Here is an 18,416-nt window from a genome sequence, read left to right as displayed (position 1 = left end):
GTGTGTGTGTGTGTGTGTGTGTGTGTGTGTGTGTGTGTGTGTGTGTGAAATGTGGGTGCTAAGTCCAGCCCTGCAGGCCTGTGATCTATGAGTCCAGATGCGTCGCCCAATTGACTATAAAATTGGCGTGTCTTTCTGGCTCTGGCAGCCCGACTGTAGATGGCGGCTGACCTCTCATTACTTGCTCTCCCTCCCTCCCTCCCTTTATTTTTTCTCTCCCTCTTTCTGCCCGCCCTCGCTGCTTGCCATCCCAGCCAGTGCGAACGAGAGCGAACGCTTCTGGAACCAATTAGTGCCGTCTGTCGCTAAGTAGAGCTGGCCGGTGGGATTTGCACGAGAGCGCCGAATCGCTGCTTTTTATTGTCCTCCGACTCCACATCTGTGCTGCTCAGGTGTTCGAAAGACAACTCGAGGCTTTGCCACCTTTTCTCTTTCTCGTCACACAGCGGAGTAAAACTGAATGAATCGAGATTTGTCTCGAGCGATGTGCATGTCCGCTTGATTTAAGCTGCGCGTGCTGCACGGCCGTGTCACTTTGACAACGCAGTACGTTTTATGCAGCCGTCTCCTTGAGCGAACCATTAGGCCTCATTTCGAGTCGCAGTACATCAGTTTGAGCTGAGCAAATGTCTCGCTTGCAGGTGGGGCTCGTTGAAAATCCTCACAACTTACTTGAATTGGTTCTTGTCATATTTGTGCCGTTTGCTCAGAACTACAGCAAAAGGGGGGGGAAGAAAGTGAAACCACCCCCAAGCGTTTTAAAGGTACTTCTAATGATATATGGGTCTGACGCGCGAGGTGGACGGCCAGCTCTTTGTTGCAGAGGGGGGGGGGGGGGGGGGCATGTTTTGAAGTCGGGCCAATCAATTAACAGTCACTTGAATAGTAGGAAGGGAAATTCACATTTAATTGTATTCAGGCTCATGCGACTGTACAGTTGGGAAAAGGGGGGGTTTACAAAAAACAAAAAAACTGGGTTGGTTTGTGGTCCTTCAAACCCAGTGGTGTGATATACTGCACCCTTAAAGCTCACAGTGGTATTTATAGTGGCTCTGGAGATTTCCCTTGTAAAGCTGCTGGCTTGACCTGTAAACCAGGGCTGCCTCTCACTCCCAGCCCAAAACCCCCGTCTGTGCGGCTCACATGAAGACCTCGCTGGTTTCAGGCGAGACGAGGCTGGTAACCATGTGTGTGTGTGTGTGTGTGTGTGGGTGTGGGTGAGAGACAATGAGCGGGGGGTGGGTTGTATGAGGTTATAGCTGTCTGTGCAAGAAGCGTTGTCTCTGTGTGTGTGTGTGTGTGTGTGTGTGTGTGTGTGTGTGTGTATAGAGGAAGTTGTTGCAACCCCTCTACCAACTTCTGCTTGTGCCGTCCTGAAGAATCGAATGCACATAGTTGAGAGTAAGAACATCTGAAAGCCAGTTTTCCTTTTTCAACACAAGATAAACAGACTTTTGTGACAGTGATCTCTGAAATTGTGAACAAGATACAAACTGAGTCCTGTCATTTCGAAAACTGTTTTTTTTTTAACTGTAAAATTTTTACTTATTGGCTAAAATATGACATTATCATATACATGTGTGATATGCTAATATCTGCTTGGCCTATTCATACTTCATACTTAAGTTTACTAATTTATGGTGTGTGCTTAGGCTGTGTGAACCACTACAAGAATGTATACTTTATACCATTATTATTACTTATGATACTGTTAATATTATTAAAATATATATATTATAATAGCAAAAAATCAGCCCTTCAACATAGTTATTTATTTTTTGTCTGTAATCAATTAATCATTAATCGTTTCAGCTCTAGACAAGATGGATTTTATAAGCCCACTTAGACTTTAACCTGTATGTGTGTGGGGTCTGCAAAATAATAGAAACTATTGTCTCAGCGATTATTTAAATCAGCACCTTTCTGAGTCAGTGTGTCAACAACAATTTCACTTTAGAAACAGATTTTATTGCAGGGCTGACGCACCTGATCGCATTATAATGTCTGCGTGTGTGTGTGTGTGTGTGTGTCTGTGTCTGTGTGTTTCTTCTGCAGTTTGGACTGTAATGACGTAACACGTGGTTGTGTTAGTGTGGAGGGCCCTGGTTAGCCTGAAGGCAACAGGGAAACAGCAGAACTTAGACGCTGTATGTCCCAGAATAATTAAGCAGCTCTTCTCTCAAAACGGCCACAAACTGCTGGTGAAGTCAGTCATTTAAGAGGAGAGCTCATAAAAATACACCTGTCTCTGGTAGAGAGAGAGAGAGAGAGAGAGAGAGAGAGAGGTCCATGCTATCCTTTTGTTTTTTCAAAGTCTTCATGTCCTTTTTTGTAGTAATGAAATAAAGCAAAAATCACAGAAATAGAATAATATAAAGCCTGAGAACATTGTCTATTTTGCTTTTATTTTACAATATGACTGGGATCTGTCCTTATAAGAAGTGGTACATTGGCTCATGCAAGTTTGACACTTGAGAAGCAAATCTAAATCTGCGTAATGCAGTTCAATCCAAAATATATATGAAAAAACATAATTGTTTTCACACCTCGTTAGATTTTCCATCGTTTCTTCTCTGTGCTCTGATAATGTTTTCCAACCTGAAAAGAGCTCTTTTCTGCGAAAGGTTCAGATGCTCCACGGCCAAAAGAAGAGGTCAGAACAATATTATGAAGTTCATGTCAAACACAAAGGCTCAAAGCGGCTTTATCTGCGACACATCGCCTGATTTGTCTGCAAAAATTGCAGATCCCACCCCCCCGTTCCCGCTATCGCAGCCACGAGCCGGCAGATAAGACGGCAGAAGGTGAGAGGTCGGCGTTATCGGAGAGCGTTGTTTCCACCCGCCAAATCTCAGGTGATGGGTCAGCTGCCTTTTGTTCTGAAGCAGGAATGTGTGGTAGCAAGAAGCAGCGCTGAGGTTAGCAGGATTGTTTGGAGCAATGGAAACTCTTGTGAGCATGACATCATCTGAGAGCTCGCAGGAATGGAAAAAGAAAAGGAAATCTCCCAGGGAGAAGACGGAGGGATTTGAAAAGAGAAGTGCTGGGTCGGACTGTTCCGTTGGAGTAAACAGCGGGGTGGTCGACAGTACACAGTGTGAAATATTATCACTCAATGTGCAGGGGATCGTGCCCGTCAAAGAGTAACCGCTTGGTTTATGTTGTCAAACCACTTGCCAGGTAAAGCTATGGAAATCTAACAGCAATTGGCCCTTTGGGGGATCTGTAGCAGTGTTTAGTTTGGCTTTTGGGGGACTGAGTTTCTGTGGCCAACGTTGACTTTATTTTGAATTTGTCTTCCTATTTGTGCTTTAATTCATGGGCGAAACACAACAGTCATCCAGTTTATGATGCAGCCTCAGAGCCAACATGTGAACCTGATTGAACCTCTTCTTCCAGTACTATTTCTCCCTCTTTCTTAAATGCACATTTCACAGAACTGTAACTCCAATCTCCAAAATCCAAAACACAACAAATGATAAAAGACTTTCATAAAGTCTCAAATATAAAGAAGTCAAAGATTTTTACTGTAAAACCAATCAAGAGTGGTTCTGAATGAATGCGTAGCGTATTCATTTAGCAGTCTTTATTGCAGTGCAAGCTTTCAACACTCTCCACTCCAGTTTATTAATCTCTCTCTCCGCCACGCTCATTGGCTTACTGGCTAACAATCACACGTCTGATAGTGCAGTAAAATGAAATTCCTCACGGTCCTTTTTTCACAACAGTTGGGGGGCTACAGTATCTCGCCTGAAGTGAGCTGTAAAATGTCTCCAGCTGCCAGGAGTCGTGAGCACCAGGAGGCTTTGGACTGACTTCAGATCTAAGGTTGCAAAATTGGAAATGGCCGCTATCACACGCAGACCTCCACCAATGAATATCTTCTACATTGACAAAAAATCTAAATAGAAGAGAAGATCAGAGGTCACGTATTTCTTGGGAGGACTTTTGATCTCCTGATACCTAATCTCAGGGCTGATGAGGAAGCCTGATCGTCGGGATGTCCCCGAGTAAGACACTGCTCACGCTGGTTAGACCAGTGGCTACCAATTTAAACTCAATCGCTCATCCTAGCCTTAATAAGGTCAGTAGCTGATTCTGACCCAGAGTATCGATCGGTGCATTTATGGCCTTTTTAGAGACCTTCTGCTGGACACAGATGTTGAGGTTTGGAGGTATATGTTCACAGTTGATGTTGAGCTCCTTTAGCCTTTTGTTTGGCCTTCTCTGTCTTTTAAAATCATCCTCACACCACATTTTTAAGACATATTGTATGGTTCATTTTGGCTGGTTCCAAATTTGAAGCTTCACTGTCTACAGCCATGCTTACTTTGTTGGTCCAATGATGCCACTTCCTCTTCTGCTTATATAGAAAAACATACTGGCAATTACATGGCAAACGGGAAGAACAATGCGGCAAGTAGAATGCAACGACTGGGTAACGACACCCAGTCGTTGCTGCTTTCTTCTTTGACAGCGACCTCTTTGTGGTTGCTTTGTCCACGGTTCCCACTACAGTTTCGGAGAGCAATAGCGACTCCTGCATGGACGAATATGTACAGATCAACTGTTCCAGACAGGAGCACACAGCCACAAAGGAGATGGTGCCTTGGTGGCGCGGTAACCCTGCTGAGTCCTTAAGGCGCTCTACCTGACAGCTCAAGACCTTGACTTCTGATTCTATAAGTCTTTTGAGTTTAGGTGAACACGCATCTGAAATTTCAATGATCTGTCGTAGGAACCTTTGTTAATTATGACATATTTCTGTCTCCTCTCAGAGGCCTTCAACTCCTCCTGGGTAAAGAAATCATTCTGGTTTTGAGGCAATAATATGGGCTTCTGAGGTCTTCATACTGCCTCTTGTCCTCTGTACTTTGGTCATTTCCTGTGAAGCTTATATCCTACCTTGGGACTACAGATGGTAAATAGCCTCTTGGCTAACTGTCCTTACCAAATAAACCAATAAAATAAAATACCTGACTCCCCAAGGCCTTATTCTCCCTCTCCAAACCATCCTCTCAGAACAGACATCCTTTTTTTTTTGAAGTTGCTCAGTTTTTATCTCTGCACTGAATCCAGTTCCTGCCCTATGGCGCCTCTTCAGCCTCACGCCATTCATCAGCCTTGCGGATTGAAGTATTGTCTTTGGAGCTGAATTTTTGTCTTTGATAAGTTTGTCTGATCCCATTTCAGATTTTGCATTTCATTGTCAGTCAAATAAACATAAATTGGGAAGTAGCTCTTCATCCAGCATGTTTGTTGTTGTGTTAACACATTGGAACAAGTTGGCAAAGATGGGACATTTTTTCTTCTCATTGTTGAGCAGATTACAGCTTCTCTCTACACAGACGAGTTGGCACCAAACTCCACAGTGGGAATGTTTTTATGATAATGAGTGGATGGATGGAAGGAGTCAGGGGTAAAAAAAACTGCCTCTTAAAAGCCCTCGTAGACTCGTTCATCTGCACTTCTTCTCTGAGGAATCCCACTGAACTTGTTCACACAACCACCGTCTCTTTGCTCCTTGTAAATAGGAACCTGAGCTTGATTTTGCAGAAGCAAAGCCAAACGCTAGTCCACCCTGTTTTGTGTTTGTCCGTCACCCTCCTTTCCTGGACGTGTGCCCAATACTCTGGCTTTCACAATTCATCCGACATAATGCATTCCTCACCGTCTGCTCCACCAGTGTGGTCACCGAGGGAACGCGTGGTTAATGATGAGGTGAAGAGTTCTCCTATTGAGGCTGACGTGGTGCCAAACTGCCGGGGTCTGAAGTGAAATAAAGGGTTACTCTCGGGGATTCTTCTTGTGTTGTCAGTGAGGCATAATGGCCTGGATGAGTCTTCGTTGACCTAACATGTGACCCTCCAGTGGACACATGGTAAAGGAGAGCAAACACCAGATGTGAGGAGGAAAACCTCTAAAACAACTGTATCAGTCTAAATTGGCGTATCATCAGACCGCTTTGTGTTTTGCTACACTTTCACCGTGAGGCAACTGCAGTTTCACATGTGTTTTGTCTGGCCGCAATGTGTGTGAGTGTGTGTGTGTGTGGGAGTATGGCGGCAATATTTGTCATGGCTGTGCTACAGAGCAAGCACCACACTGACTCTCTGGTGGGACATTAACCTGCTCCGCGTATCCTTCCTGAGTGTGCTCAAACAACCCGCGCACAGAGACGAAATATCTTCTCATAATGAACAGACAGGAAGTCCTCTTTGTGTGTGTGTGTGTGTGTGTGTGTGTTACACGGGTGTGTGTGCATCTGTACATATGTGCAGGTGTACTTGCGTAGGACTATGTATGTTCAAAAGTGTTTGTATATGACGTGTGTGCTGGTGCACCTGTGTGTTTCATGTGCATCTGTTAGAAGATTTAAAGTAAATTTACAGTGTGTACTGTTTGTGTCTTTATGGGTATAGAGTACATACAGTATATGTACAGTATGTTTTTCTGGTATTTATTTTAATAACTTTTTTTTCCTTTTCTTTTTCAATAGCAACAATTAAATATACTGGGATTTGATTTAAAGAAGTAAATCAGTTTAAACTGATTTCATCCCAAAATTCATCTTTGTTCGTTTTCTTTACTTAAAGAAAAATGTCGAGAAAACGTCCCAGAAATTGATTTATAAGCTGCTAATCAGCCAGATTCTCTTTCAAATGGAATAATATAAAGACAGTGAAACTACAGACTTGTGTGTTACTTAATACTTCATTGTTGACTCCTAGTCTGGTATTCAGATAGGTGAGCGGTGCTACAAATCTCCAGTCTATCTTTAAATTAAACTGCATAAAAAGCATGTTAAATATGGTCTATTTTCACCAATTCAGTCCCGTAGTCCGCCCACTCTCATTCTGCAGCCAGGTTAAAGCAAAAGTTATTTTCCGACACAGTTGGGTCCAGGTCTGGTGGGCTGTAGGCAGCCATATGGAGAGGGAGCTCTGGAAACATCTCATTACAGGTCATATATCACACGTCTGACAGCAGCCATTCTGCCTTGTTTTCATTTCAATCACGAGTGCAGCTGCAGCTTCAGAACGGCGAGACTCTGCCACGTTAACCCGCTGAAGGCTGGAAGATACAAGTCTCCAGGGGCACTGTGGGGTGTATCTGCTTGATGCTTTATATCCATCAACTGCCCATGAAAGGACTATAGAGGTGACCAGTGTTGTTCTGAAGGTCAATGCAGATATTTTTATGTTGGAGCTGCAGATGGCCCGTTATTTAATGGTGTTATATTTGACCATGAGGTGCCAGAACTTCACTCATGTCAGGCAAAAGATTTAGAACGGTGTTGACACCATTTTGGGACACTAAAACTCTGCATTAAAAAACTGAACATATTTTTTAGATGAAGCAGCTGTTTAGCTTCCTAAACTCTTATTTTTAAAACAGGCGATGTTTTATTTGGGATTTAGGACATTATAATATAACAGTATTTTACCCCTTTTCCACCAATATTTGGTGATTGTGTGTGTTTGAGTATGACTTTGTGTTTTATTCTGGTGTGTCACATTTGACGTCACCAACAGGTTCAATACAACGGTCAGAAAACAGTGAAAATGTTACGTTGCTTACTTTTTTTTATTTCTTTAACTTATTCTGTCTCTTTTTCAAACTCTCACACCAGAGTTGTTCAAAAATAAGAGAACAATGGAACCTATGAATCCAACATTTCCCCATGTTCCCACAAGTGCTGCCAAATTTTTGTCACGTGACTGTTGGTCTCAGCCGAATCATGGCTCCCTAGTTGCATCGAGGAGCGCAGAATTTAGTGCTTTTTACAGGATCTGGTTAAAGCAAATAGTTTATTCGCTGTGGATTTTAAATGAGACAAGTTGGATGAAATGTTTTAGATGAAATATCACAATTCTTAGCTTTGTTTTGGTTGCGTTTTATGATGGAAGCGTCCGTTGCACATGACATGTTCAAGGACCGTCGGAAAGATGAAAATCTGAAGATAATGACGGTTTGAGAGTTAATTTCTCTGAAAAAAAACGGGAATATTAGATTATTTTGCAGAATCGTCAAATATTGCTGTTCTTTTCTGGCAATAAGTGTGACCATAAACCTAATGACCTTATTGAACTTTGAGCTAAATATTAATCTCACGTGCTGCCATGTCAAAGTTGGTCAGAAGAAGTGTTGGACAGTGAAAGACAAAGAAAAGCTCTGCTGAGCTCAACAAAGAGGCAGAGTAAATGTACAAAAAGCCACATGTCCGTGGCTTTTTGTATTGCCACTCTTAACAAAGTACCTTCTGCCCAAAACAAAGTGAGTGCGAGTCGATTTGCTGAGATCTCTACTTTGGGAGCCGCTGCCGTCTGGCCGTAGTGCTTATTTGTAGACGATCAAACCCGTTTCCTTCCACAATGTAATCTGTCCCACATGGATTTCCTACAGAGTCCATTAAAATGTAGCGTAGTGGGGCTGAATGGGGAGAGATGGGAACAAGAGTCAAATAGGTGCCCTTCCTTTGCCTCCACATGCAGCTTTGATAGAAACGTCTGTCATGTTTCGCTCCGTTGGACTGAAATGTGATTTGCGAGGTTCTGCCAAGCCTCCCGATCCCAATCCGTCTCAGAGACGGACACAATGCAACTTCACGTATTAGTAATCTTCCATCTGTTTTTTTCCTTCAATTAATTGAGAGTTTTAGTCTTCTTGTTTAAATTGTATTAAGTTGATTTACCAGGAGCAGCAGGTTGTGAAACGGCTTTGTCCCGTGAGTTCCAGTAGAAGTCAAATATCTCATACACTTGGGTTTTACTTTTGGCTCCTGATTTCCATGTGAGGAACTATACCGCTGCCTCGTTCGTCTGTGTTGTTGTGTGACTTTGGTTCAGATTCGCCAGCTAATGGAGCTAACTCTGTTTGTGTAGTTTATTCTGTAAAATAGCATCATATTTCATAAGATTATTTGTTTATTCTCTTCTATCGCAATCAGAAAAAGGTAGTGGAGTAAAAAGGACAATGTTTCCAATGGAAGTAATACTACAGTATCAGCTGTTCTTCACCCATGTAAACATATTAAGTACACCAGAGGTCTTTCTCATCTTGCATCTTTTCTGTGGTACAAAAAGTACTATAGAAAGTACTCAAAAACAAGTGAAAGTCCTGCACTCAAGTCCTGAAGTATTATCAGGAATTATAATTAAAATAATTTAATAATTTCCTGATCAGTATTATCAGGAAAGTGTATTTAAAGTATTTACAGTAAAAGTACTCAAGTACCACAAACTTGTACTTGTACAGTAGCCTACAGTCCGAATGTAAAAGTGCTTAATTCTTCCACTGTTCTCAACAGTTTTATAATCTTGTGATGGATCTCACGTCTGGTTGATTTGGAGTTTAAAACTACAGATACGGGCGGCTCCAAAGCCGATTGGTCACGGTGAAAACTACATGGAAACAAACGCCAAGAGGAGCCGGTTCACGGTTCGATTCCCGGCTGGCTGGACTGTTTGCTGCATGTCTATCCACTACTCTTTTCCCCCAAAAAGTGTCTTTCCCATCACTACCAAATACAAGCATAAAACTATAGATTTCTCTGGTCCTTAATGTGGGTACTTTAAGGACCAGGGCCACGAGAAAACCCCCTCGATTAGTCGCTTTGTTTCGTCCATCGTTAAGCCGCTACTGTTTCTCAGGGGGGAGGCAGTTTTCAGGTAGTGCGAGGTAGAAAGCATAGAGAGGTCTGCGTTATTCTCTCTCTCTCTCTCTCTCTCTCTCTCTCTCTCTCTCTCTCTTTCTTTCTCTGAGTCTCTCTCAGAGGAAAACAGCTGCCGTGTCCAGGAGGAAACGTTGCTTTTTTTCCCATCAGGCTGTTCTGCATGTGATGGACAGCGGCCTGGTTTTGGCTTGAGCTGCGATGTAGGAAGCAGTTTATGGGCCAGAACGCAGCGAGGGGTTGAGGACAGCCCCCCCTCCCTCTCGGAGTAGCGAGGTCCCCCCATGGCGGTGACCCTTTTGACCCCGTCACCAGAGCATCAGGGGAAAAGACCTGCTCCTTAACCCCTGAGCCCACTTTCTGAGTCCTCACCCTGAGACCGAAGTCCCCCACTGTTTTCTTTCAATTACAGATTCACTTTCAGTGTTTGCCTTTGCGTTGACTGGTTGCAAATGATACCTGTCACACGTTTTATGTCATGTTTTCTTTTTGGGTTGTGATAATCCGCCTGGCTTTTTCTCAGTGTAACATTTTTGCAGCATACAAATTGGAATATGCTCAAGGTTTACAAAAGGTTTACACAAATCTAAACACGTATTATTAATCCTTATAATTTATAATCCGAGTGAAGGAATTTATTTTTAAGTATGTTAAAAAATATCAGGAAGCTCCTAAAAACAGGATGAGCCTTATTACATGGAAGGGAAACTCTGAGATTAAATCAAGCCTTGAATTCAGTAAATCATTTAAAAAGAAATGTAAAAACTTTTGAAACTATTAAATGGTTGAAAATGATGAAAGGAAAGAAGTCAAATTCAGGTTACAAAGGCTACTAAGCCACTGAACTCTGTTGAAAGTGTGGTAGCACTTCCAGATATCTAGATCTCAAACAATTAGGTGATTGGTCTATTTTGATCATCAAATAAATATTGTTTTCCTCGTTAAAAATGCCAAAACTTCACTGGATCAAGCTTCTCAAATAGTAACATTTGCTGGTTTTCATTGATCATAAACTGAAAAATCTTTTTGGTTTGTAAGAATCACAAAACAATCTAATAAATGAAATTAGATATGTCAATTTATGATCTCAGAAATAATTCTGATATTTTATGTCCACCTTCAAACTCTGCTGTCAGCTCGTTAATGCTTTCGACATCTTCTGAGCAGATTTTCAAACTCGCTCAGAGAACAGAGCTGTTGTCTGTTTTCAATATTTAAACAAAGCTTCACTTTACTGTCACCTCAGCTAAATCTGTATATCTTCACACTCTGAGTCTCTGCGTGGTGTCACACATTCATCATTTTGAAGGAAACACAATGACCTGTCTGCTCCTCTCCCTCTCTCTCTCTCTCTCTCTCTCTCTCTCCGCCGGTGTTGTCCAGGCCTTTGTCTCCCTCTCTCTGCTGTTCTGGGCTCTGCAGAGCGTCTCCCAGCTGCTCCACATCAAGAAGAAGGCCGACTGAGTCAACACACAGACTGACGGACGGGCAATTCTATGAAGTTATAATTGTTGACGTAATTCCATAGTGAGACATTTCTAATAATCTTTAACACTGCGTAAAGTCTCATCTGTTTTCACTTTACTGTTTATGTCAAACTGTTGATGACTGAAGCTTTATCACATACAGCGTCAGTAAGACGCTCAACAAGTGCTTTTTTCTTGTTTTAATCAAATGGTCTAATTCTCTCTTTAAACATTTCTTCGGTGCTTTTGTCTACACTGTCGTAACAGAATTGCAGCAATGCTAATTCAAGTACTAATGAATTAACATTTTTATATTACTCCGCCTTTATTATGCAACATATACCTCTTACTAAACAAATGTCGCTCACACTGATGCTTTGTACTTTTGACTTGCACAACAGCACTCCGTATATTGTTTTCCATTTGCAATTAAAATGATGTGAGGGTTCTGGGACAAGAGGATGTCGCATGTGTACAGATTGTAAAGCCCTCTGAGGCAAATTTGTAATTTGTGATTTTGGGCTATACAAAAATAAATTGAATTGAAAACGATTGAAACTTTGGGCAACCCGTTTTTGATTTTTCTAAAAATGCATATAGACAGAATGACACCCTGGGGGTTCGTGCAGTGTGTGTCCAAACGACAGATTGTTCGGATGAATTCCTCCTCCCGGCCACCAGATCTTGTCTGGGAGTGACAAACAGTCCACAGCAGATGGTGCTGTTATCAACTGCCAAAAGTCTTAAATCCACATCTTCCACAAACTCACACGACATCGAGGCGTTCCAGGTGAACAGGGTAAAAAATATAATTGATACCATGATGAAACTTCCCAAGTTAATTCATTGCGTTAAGGCATTCTTTTTTTGTGTTACAAGTTTTCTGTAATTTTATGTTTAAATATGCAAAGTGGGCATTATATTATTAAATATGAGCTCATTTACATACATTTCTCGATCAGAAATCTAAATATTGGATGAAGACTGGTTCAAAATTGTTGTTTCATGTTGGTGACGTATAGTCAGATGTTTTTACTGATGAAATGTCAGCAGCCTTAAAGAATCATTTTCTGTCATATTAAACAAATACCAGTAAACAACATGGCTTTGAATATATCACAGCCCAAAATCTGTAGCTGAAGAAAACAAAATTATACCCAAATAAATCATTTAAAAAAATACAGTAAATATAAGTCGTGTGGGTAAACATGGAAAAACTGCTTCATCTAGTTGCTGAATAACACAACATTCACTCTAAAGCGGCGTGTGTATGTTCACATGCAAATGTGAAAATGTTAATATCTGTGTGAAATGATATAGCAATCATCACAGTACGCAGATTACGTAAATACATGGAGTTTTTTATGAAAAGGGTATGAATATTCATGTCTCATTTTAACAGGCCCACGGATGGCGTCACTCTACTGTACATATGTGCAGAACGATCACGGTGGCTCCACTGAAATACCAGACATCTTATCAAATGTGTTCACCTGACAGATGCAGGTAACATCTGTGAAGAACTGTAAGCAGAATGAGCTGATATGTATGTAAATGTGTACTCGGGGTGTAAGCAAATATTAATACACTTGAGTATAAAAATGTGTTTTTCTGACTCAAAAACACTGCATTGAATTTTAAAGGGTTACATAAACCCCAATGTATATGAGTAGTAGTGTTGTTGATGGATTCAGGTCCAGATCTTGACATTTTAGTAAATTCACAAATGATTATACGGGTTTATACTGTGTTCTGACTTCACAATCCTCATCCTAACCATAACAATAGCCATCATGCTAATATTTAGCATTAGTTAATTGAAAGGCTATCATGAACAGTACTTTTGAAAACAGTGAAGTCATACCCAGCAGTTCATTTGATGCTTCTTATGATCGGTAACTGTTGCATGAAAGGCCGATGGAATTAGCAAGCTAACTAGCTAGCTCCAAAAAAAGTAAAATTTGAACAACTTAATGCTTCATCCACACACAGAAAGCACATTGCTATCGCCTCATAATTCATTAAAACGGATTCACCAGATTGTATAATGTGATGGGTTTATTTAACATTTTTACACCGGTTATAAAATCTGCATAGGCAACACACAAATGTGTTCCATTAAAATAATTCCCAAGTGAGGAAATAGCACATGCTCACTGTAGGATCCTGTGTGTTGAAAACGTGAGCAAACGCTCATCAGGCTACGCATGTATGTTCCGTCACTTCATCAGACCAACACAGGACGACTAAAATCAGAAAGCTTCCGCGGTTTAACTGAAGCACCTGCTGTGGCATGGCTGATTAGAGTGCGGTCAGATCAATGCTCAAAGCGCAGAGGTTGGAACCCATGAGGGGATCAAACATTATGCATTTTTCAGACATTATTTTGTGATTTTTAACATTCACATTGAATTTCTCTAGAGAAACCTCCAAGCTTAACCACAGAAAACAGCAAAGGTTTGACTGCAGACAGCTAATAGCAGGTCAGTCTTTCCTCCAATGTATGGCAAAATAAATGAAGTAAAAGTTGGAGGAGTTTTCACCCGCCCAGCCTGTTTCACCAGCAGATAAGATCATATAACAGCATACAAATGTGAGTATCATGACTGAAATGACGTATCAGGTAAGTGTACCTGCGTTTGGCTAATAGCACCTCCTTATGTCATTAGCTGCTAAGGAACAGATAAGAGGCTGGTTGTGTGTTTGCCTGGTGTCACACTTCCCATCGATGTCTTTCTGATGAGAGCTCAGTTTAACTCAGTGTGGATTTACCCTTTTTGAGGCATAAAAACTTGTTATAGGGGGAAAAAGTAGGCCGTTGAATAGCAAAACGTGATTTAACTATGAATTAATGAACAAAATATAACATTTGATTGCAGGTCCTTTTTATCCAGTGGTGAGTAGAAGTATTTAGATCTTTTACTGACGTAAAAATACTAATACCGCACTGTGACAATACTCTACTACTACAATGGAAACATACATTCAAAACGTCTTATCAGGAAAATGTACTTAAAGTATGAAAAGTAAAAGCACTGTCAGTGTTTTACTATATGATGTTTCTGGATTCATGTTAGTGCAGCATTAATGTGCATGTTGCATTTTAGTTTTAAACTCCTTTTTATACTGTTGGCTAGTTTAATCTACAGCAATGCATCATATTCTACAAGATCATCATATGTTTGTAGCGTCGCTGTCCTCTGAGAACCACATATCTCTAAAAACAGCCCTGTTTTCAGCTTGAACGATGCATTTGTTGCATACTCGATGCTGAACGAGTCTCTTTTTAAAAAGCGCCTCGTGGAGGATTTAGTGGCATCTAGCGGTGTGGTTCCAGATCACAGCCAACTGAATTCCCCTTTCGCTCACTCCTCCCTTTCCAAGACTGCGGACCATTTCGCCTCGCTAAGCGGTAGCTTCAGTTACGTAGCGCATGTTACGTACGTCACGTAACATACTTGCATAACTCAAAATAAGTCAGCTTGACTTTTGGTTTCGGACGGGACCCAAACGGCGTTCTCCTGGGTGAATGTCCTGTGTTTGTATGACAAACAATGCAAACTGAAACAGTTTTTGGTCGCTGTAATTATTCCTCCCGTTCATGCTGGGCCTATAAGAGATTCCATTTCTCACACTGGATGCTCCGTTGACTAACAGTATTAACTCCTTGATTTTATTTTAATGTCACCATGTGAAGTCCATTCAGTAAAACACAACAATATCAACCGTGATAAAACATTCTTTGTCAAAGCTAAAGGGTGAATACAGTATGAGCCTGTTGTGCTCATCCAGTATTCTCTGCTCTTTAATGATCTGTCGGGTTATTGAAGCGATACACCGACAGGTCGAGAAGCTGAAATATTGATCCCAGTGTGGACGGATATGGCCTTAACCTTTACGTGAAATCCAACTAATAGGCTGTGAGGGAATTCTGCCCGGGGTCTCGCTTAACGGAACGAGGAAAAGCCGCTCAAGAAAGACGATCAATGAGACAGTCAATGGGAATTGGATCTCGCTGTAATGTAAAAGAGGCTAAAAGCAAACCAGCAGTTACTTCATCCTGGTTGCGTATTGGCAGCTTCTTAACAGCCTCTGCATCGTCTGAAAATGGCATCAATGAATTTTCAAAAACGATTTCATCCACACATTTTCTCTGCTGTGTCACTTAAACGGATGGCTTTCCGGTTTCTTTAACCCGTCTATGGCTCTCTGCCCATTCGTTCCTACTCAGGATCGTTAAAAACAGGTCAAAATGTTTAGTTTCATTAAAATAAAAAGACAAAACAATTTCATAAAACAGCTGGTCACAATTGTTTAGCAAATATTACTTAAAAAGGAGGTAGTGCATTTGCTGGGCACTATTTTCAGCTGTGGATTAATACACATTTACTGTTCTACTGAGTATCTACAGAAGCAGTACGGAGTATGTGGGGTCGAGTTAAAATAAAGTGCACCTTGTGTGTGTGTTTACGGTAGTAAAGGAGCATGTCAGTCAGTTCAACAGATTGGCTGATTGATGTGTTTACAGCCGTGCAGGCGGATTGGCTTGAGGGTGGCAATGCCGGTCTGCCGGTATGTCAAAGTCTTCACGTAGCCTGTGAAATATCTCAACATCCACCGGATGGATCGGTATAATATGTTGTGAGACATTCATGGTCCCAAGAGGATTAATCTTACTGAGTTTATTGATTCCATTACTTTTCCTTTAGGGACACCATGACGTTCACATTTGGGGTTTGTTTTTTCACAAGCCATTATCTGAATCTGGGTGAAATTTAACTTTTGGTAAATTTTTTATTTAGGTTTCACAGTGCACAAATTAAAGGGGACCTAAAAATAAAAATGCTTGGGGGCCTCTACGAAGGAGCAAGGCTAAACAATTGAGTTGGCACTGATGTACTTCGTGCACAAATCCCTTGTCCTTCAGTTTATCTTGAATTTTGTATTAATGTCCCTGTTTTTGTGCACGTTGTTCAGCATATTCTGTATGTTCTCTTCGATATTTACTTGACATCTTGATCCGACTTCTGCTGAAGTCCAAATCAGTCCTCTCCCACTCACGTTAACCTGTCGTTGACCTGTGTACAGCAAACGCCCGTCCAGGCAGCCTGCGTTTTGGTTCAGTTCCTGCTATTGGGTCAGATTACGTTCTCACACTTGGGTTTGCTTGAACAACGCTTTGGGACCACCTCTCTTAAGCGGTCTCGGACTGGTTGTTTTGGTGTGTTCACCGCACCAGAGTTTGATTAAAACAGACTAAATGTTGTCTTGTGGAAATGCCCTTAGTCTTGTTAATAGAGCAGCTAGTATAGGGCAGCTAGTCTGGCTCTGTCCAAAGGTTAAAAGAAATCCACCTAGCACCTGTGAAGCTCATTTCTCTCACCTTTGTGTGACCTGTTTATGCTAAGCTAATCTTGAATGTCACTCTTTTCATATTTCCAACTGGAATCAAAATGAGTCGTATGTTTTTGTTGTGAAAAATAATGTCTTAAAACTGATTGAAGTAGTTGATGAAAAAGAGAAATGTTTTTTTTGAACGTTTTATAGCAAATGCATTTACCATGTTGCTCGGCATGAATGGTTGTAAACCACGTTTTGATATAAGACACCAGAGTGTGCCTTCAGCCCACATGGCCACCAAAGCTGACGAGATAAAGAAAAGAACACCAGCTGCAGAAACTCAAACTGCTTCAATAAAAATCCAAAAGAAAAGCACACCCAGTCCCACCCACACTGTTTGATTGTGTAAGTGCAGTTCAGCAATGAGAGCAGCAACGATTGAAACAATAAAAAAGACATTCAACAGATTATCAATTACATCTGCTTTTTTGTGACATTTGTTAAATCTACAATCTACATATGTGGGTTTTATCTTTGTATAAACACAAACTAACTTCACACATCAGCTAGACTTATTTGCCTGTGTGGCTCCTACTCCTACTAGCCACAGAATGTTCCAGTGACTCATGTTATGATGGTACAGTTCAATGCTCTGCTGTCTGCAGGGGGACAGGGGAGTCCCACCACACACACACACACACACACACTGGACAGACATGCATGTATTAAGGTCTGTGTGATGCTCGAGCATCATACTGTATTTCTATATGTTCTTTCACTGATGGACTGCAGGCTCAACTGTCTGAACCAGGTGTGGATGATGGGCACACATTAACTGAGATATCTGTTATTCAAAAAATGGAACAACTCTGGCCAAGCATGTTATATTGAATACATTGTTAAAGCCACTATATGTAGAATACATATATATAAATACACACAGTGGCTATAATCTTCAGCCCGTTGCGTACAAATTACATTTCAAATGATATAATCAAACTCTTCTCTTCTCACTATGCATTAACAGCTAAACGTTAATGATGTCAACGTGTTTTAAAATGTAGTGTCGACAGTTTTTATTTACATTCAAAGGAATTTAAAGGGTCTTCAGGGAAATGTCACACATTCCCTTTTTCTTCCTAGCCGGTTGGAGGGGCGTGTCAGTGTGTGTGTTTGATTGACAGCGACTGGCAGGCTGAGCACCAGCACGGGAGCAAGAGAACAAGTTAACAAACTTTTGCTCTAGCCCACACCAGCATCTAAAAGAAGTGAAGTGATATTTGCGGGATGTTAACATGCTGACCAGCTCACAGGCCAACTAACAAAGTGTCGTGCACTTCTAGGGGGTGCCAACATATCAAAGAGGCTATTTTATTATTTTTTCTCAAAGGAGAACACAGGACTTGTGCAAATATTCATGCTGTAGCAGAGGAGAAACATTTAAGTTCAGTTGATCTAAATATTTAAAAAGTGAACTGACTTGAAACATTGCAACCTTCTGGCATCATAATCTTACAAAGTGGTTATCAACCTAATCATAGTCAACTAGTCAGGTTTACTATAAAATGTATTTTTGAAGCAAACAGTAATTTATATGAAAGTAGAATCTGAGTAGTGTAAAAATACTGAGGTAAAAGCCATTTAACATTCATGTTGGATGAGTAGCCTCGGATGAAACCCCATTTTTAATGAGTACTCGCCCAACATACTGAGGCATTTCCTTAATGCTCTCTTTCAGCCTCGGGATGTTCACTGATTGAGAGAGACGCCTGTCTGTTACTCAGCCAGCATCAATGTGGCCTCACAGGCCATGAGTGGGGAGACCTAGGGTCAGCCTGTGTTGATGCACTGGACAGGACCTTACATAATGGTCCCATTATAATACATTGTGTTCTGCACTAGACTCCACACTCAGGCTGCTATTTATAGCACAGATG

At 41.2% G+C, this 18,416-nt stretch overlaps 1 protein-coding gene across 1 annotated transcript in view; it reads left to right on the top strand.

Annotated features, from left to right (window-relative positions):
• Positions 1-11,621, top strand: part of agmo (alkylglycerol monooxygenase) — a 43,631-nt gene extending 32,010 nt beyond the window's left edge. The window contains exon 13 of the mRNA XM_031867429.1: positions 11,057-11,621. Coding sequence (XP_031723289.1) covers positions 11,057-11,137 — 81 coding nt within the window. The 3' untranslated portion in view covers positions 11,138-11,621. The remainder of the gene's footprint in view (positions 1-11,056) is intronic.
• The last annotated feature ends 6,795 nt before the right edge of the window (positions 11,622-18,416 follow it).

Source organism: Anarrhichthys ocellatus, unplaced genomic scaffold (genome assembly GCF_004355925.1).
Source record: "Anarrhichthys ocellatus isolate YVR2014 unplaced genomic scaffold, GSC_Weel_1.0 scaffold39, whole genome shotgun sequence".
NCBI classification, from domain to species: Eukaryota; Metazoa; Chordata; class Actinopteri; order Perciformes; family Anarhichadidae; genus Anarrhichthys; species Anarrhichthys ocellatus.
The sequence above is the reverse complement of the archived record's forward strand: the minus strand, read 5'-3'. Positions and strand labels throughout refer to the sequence as shown.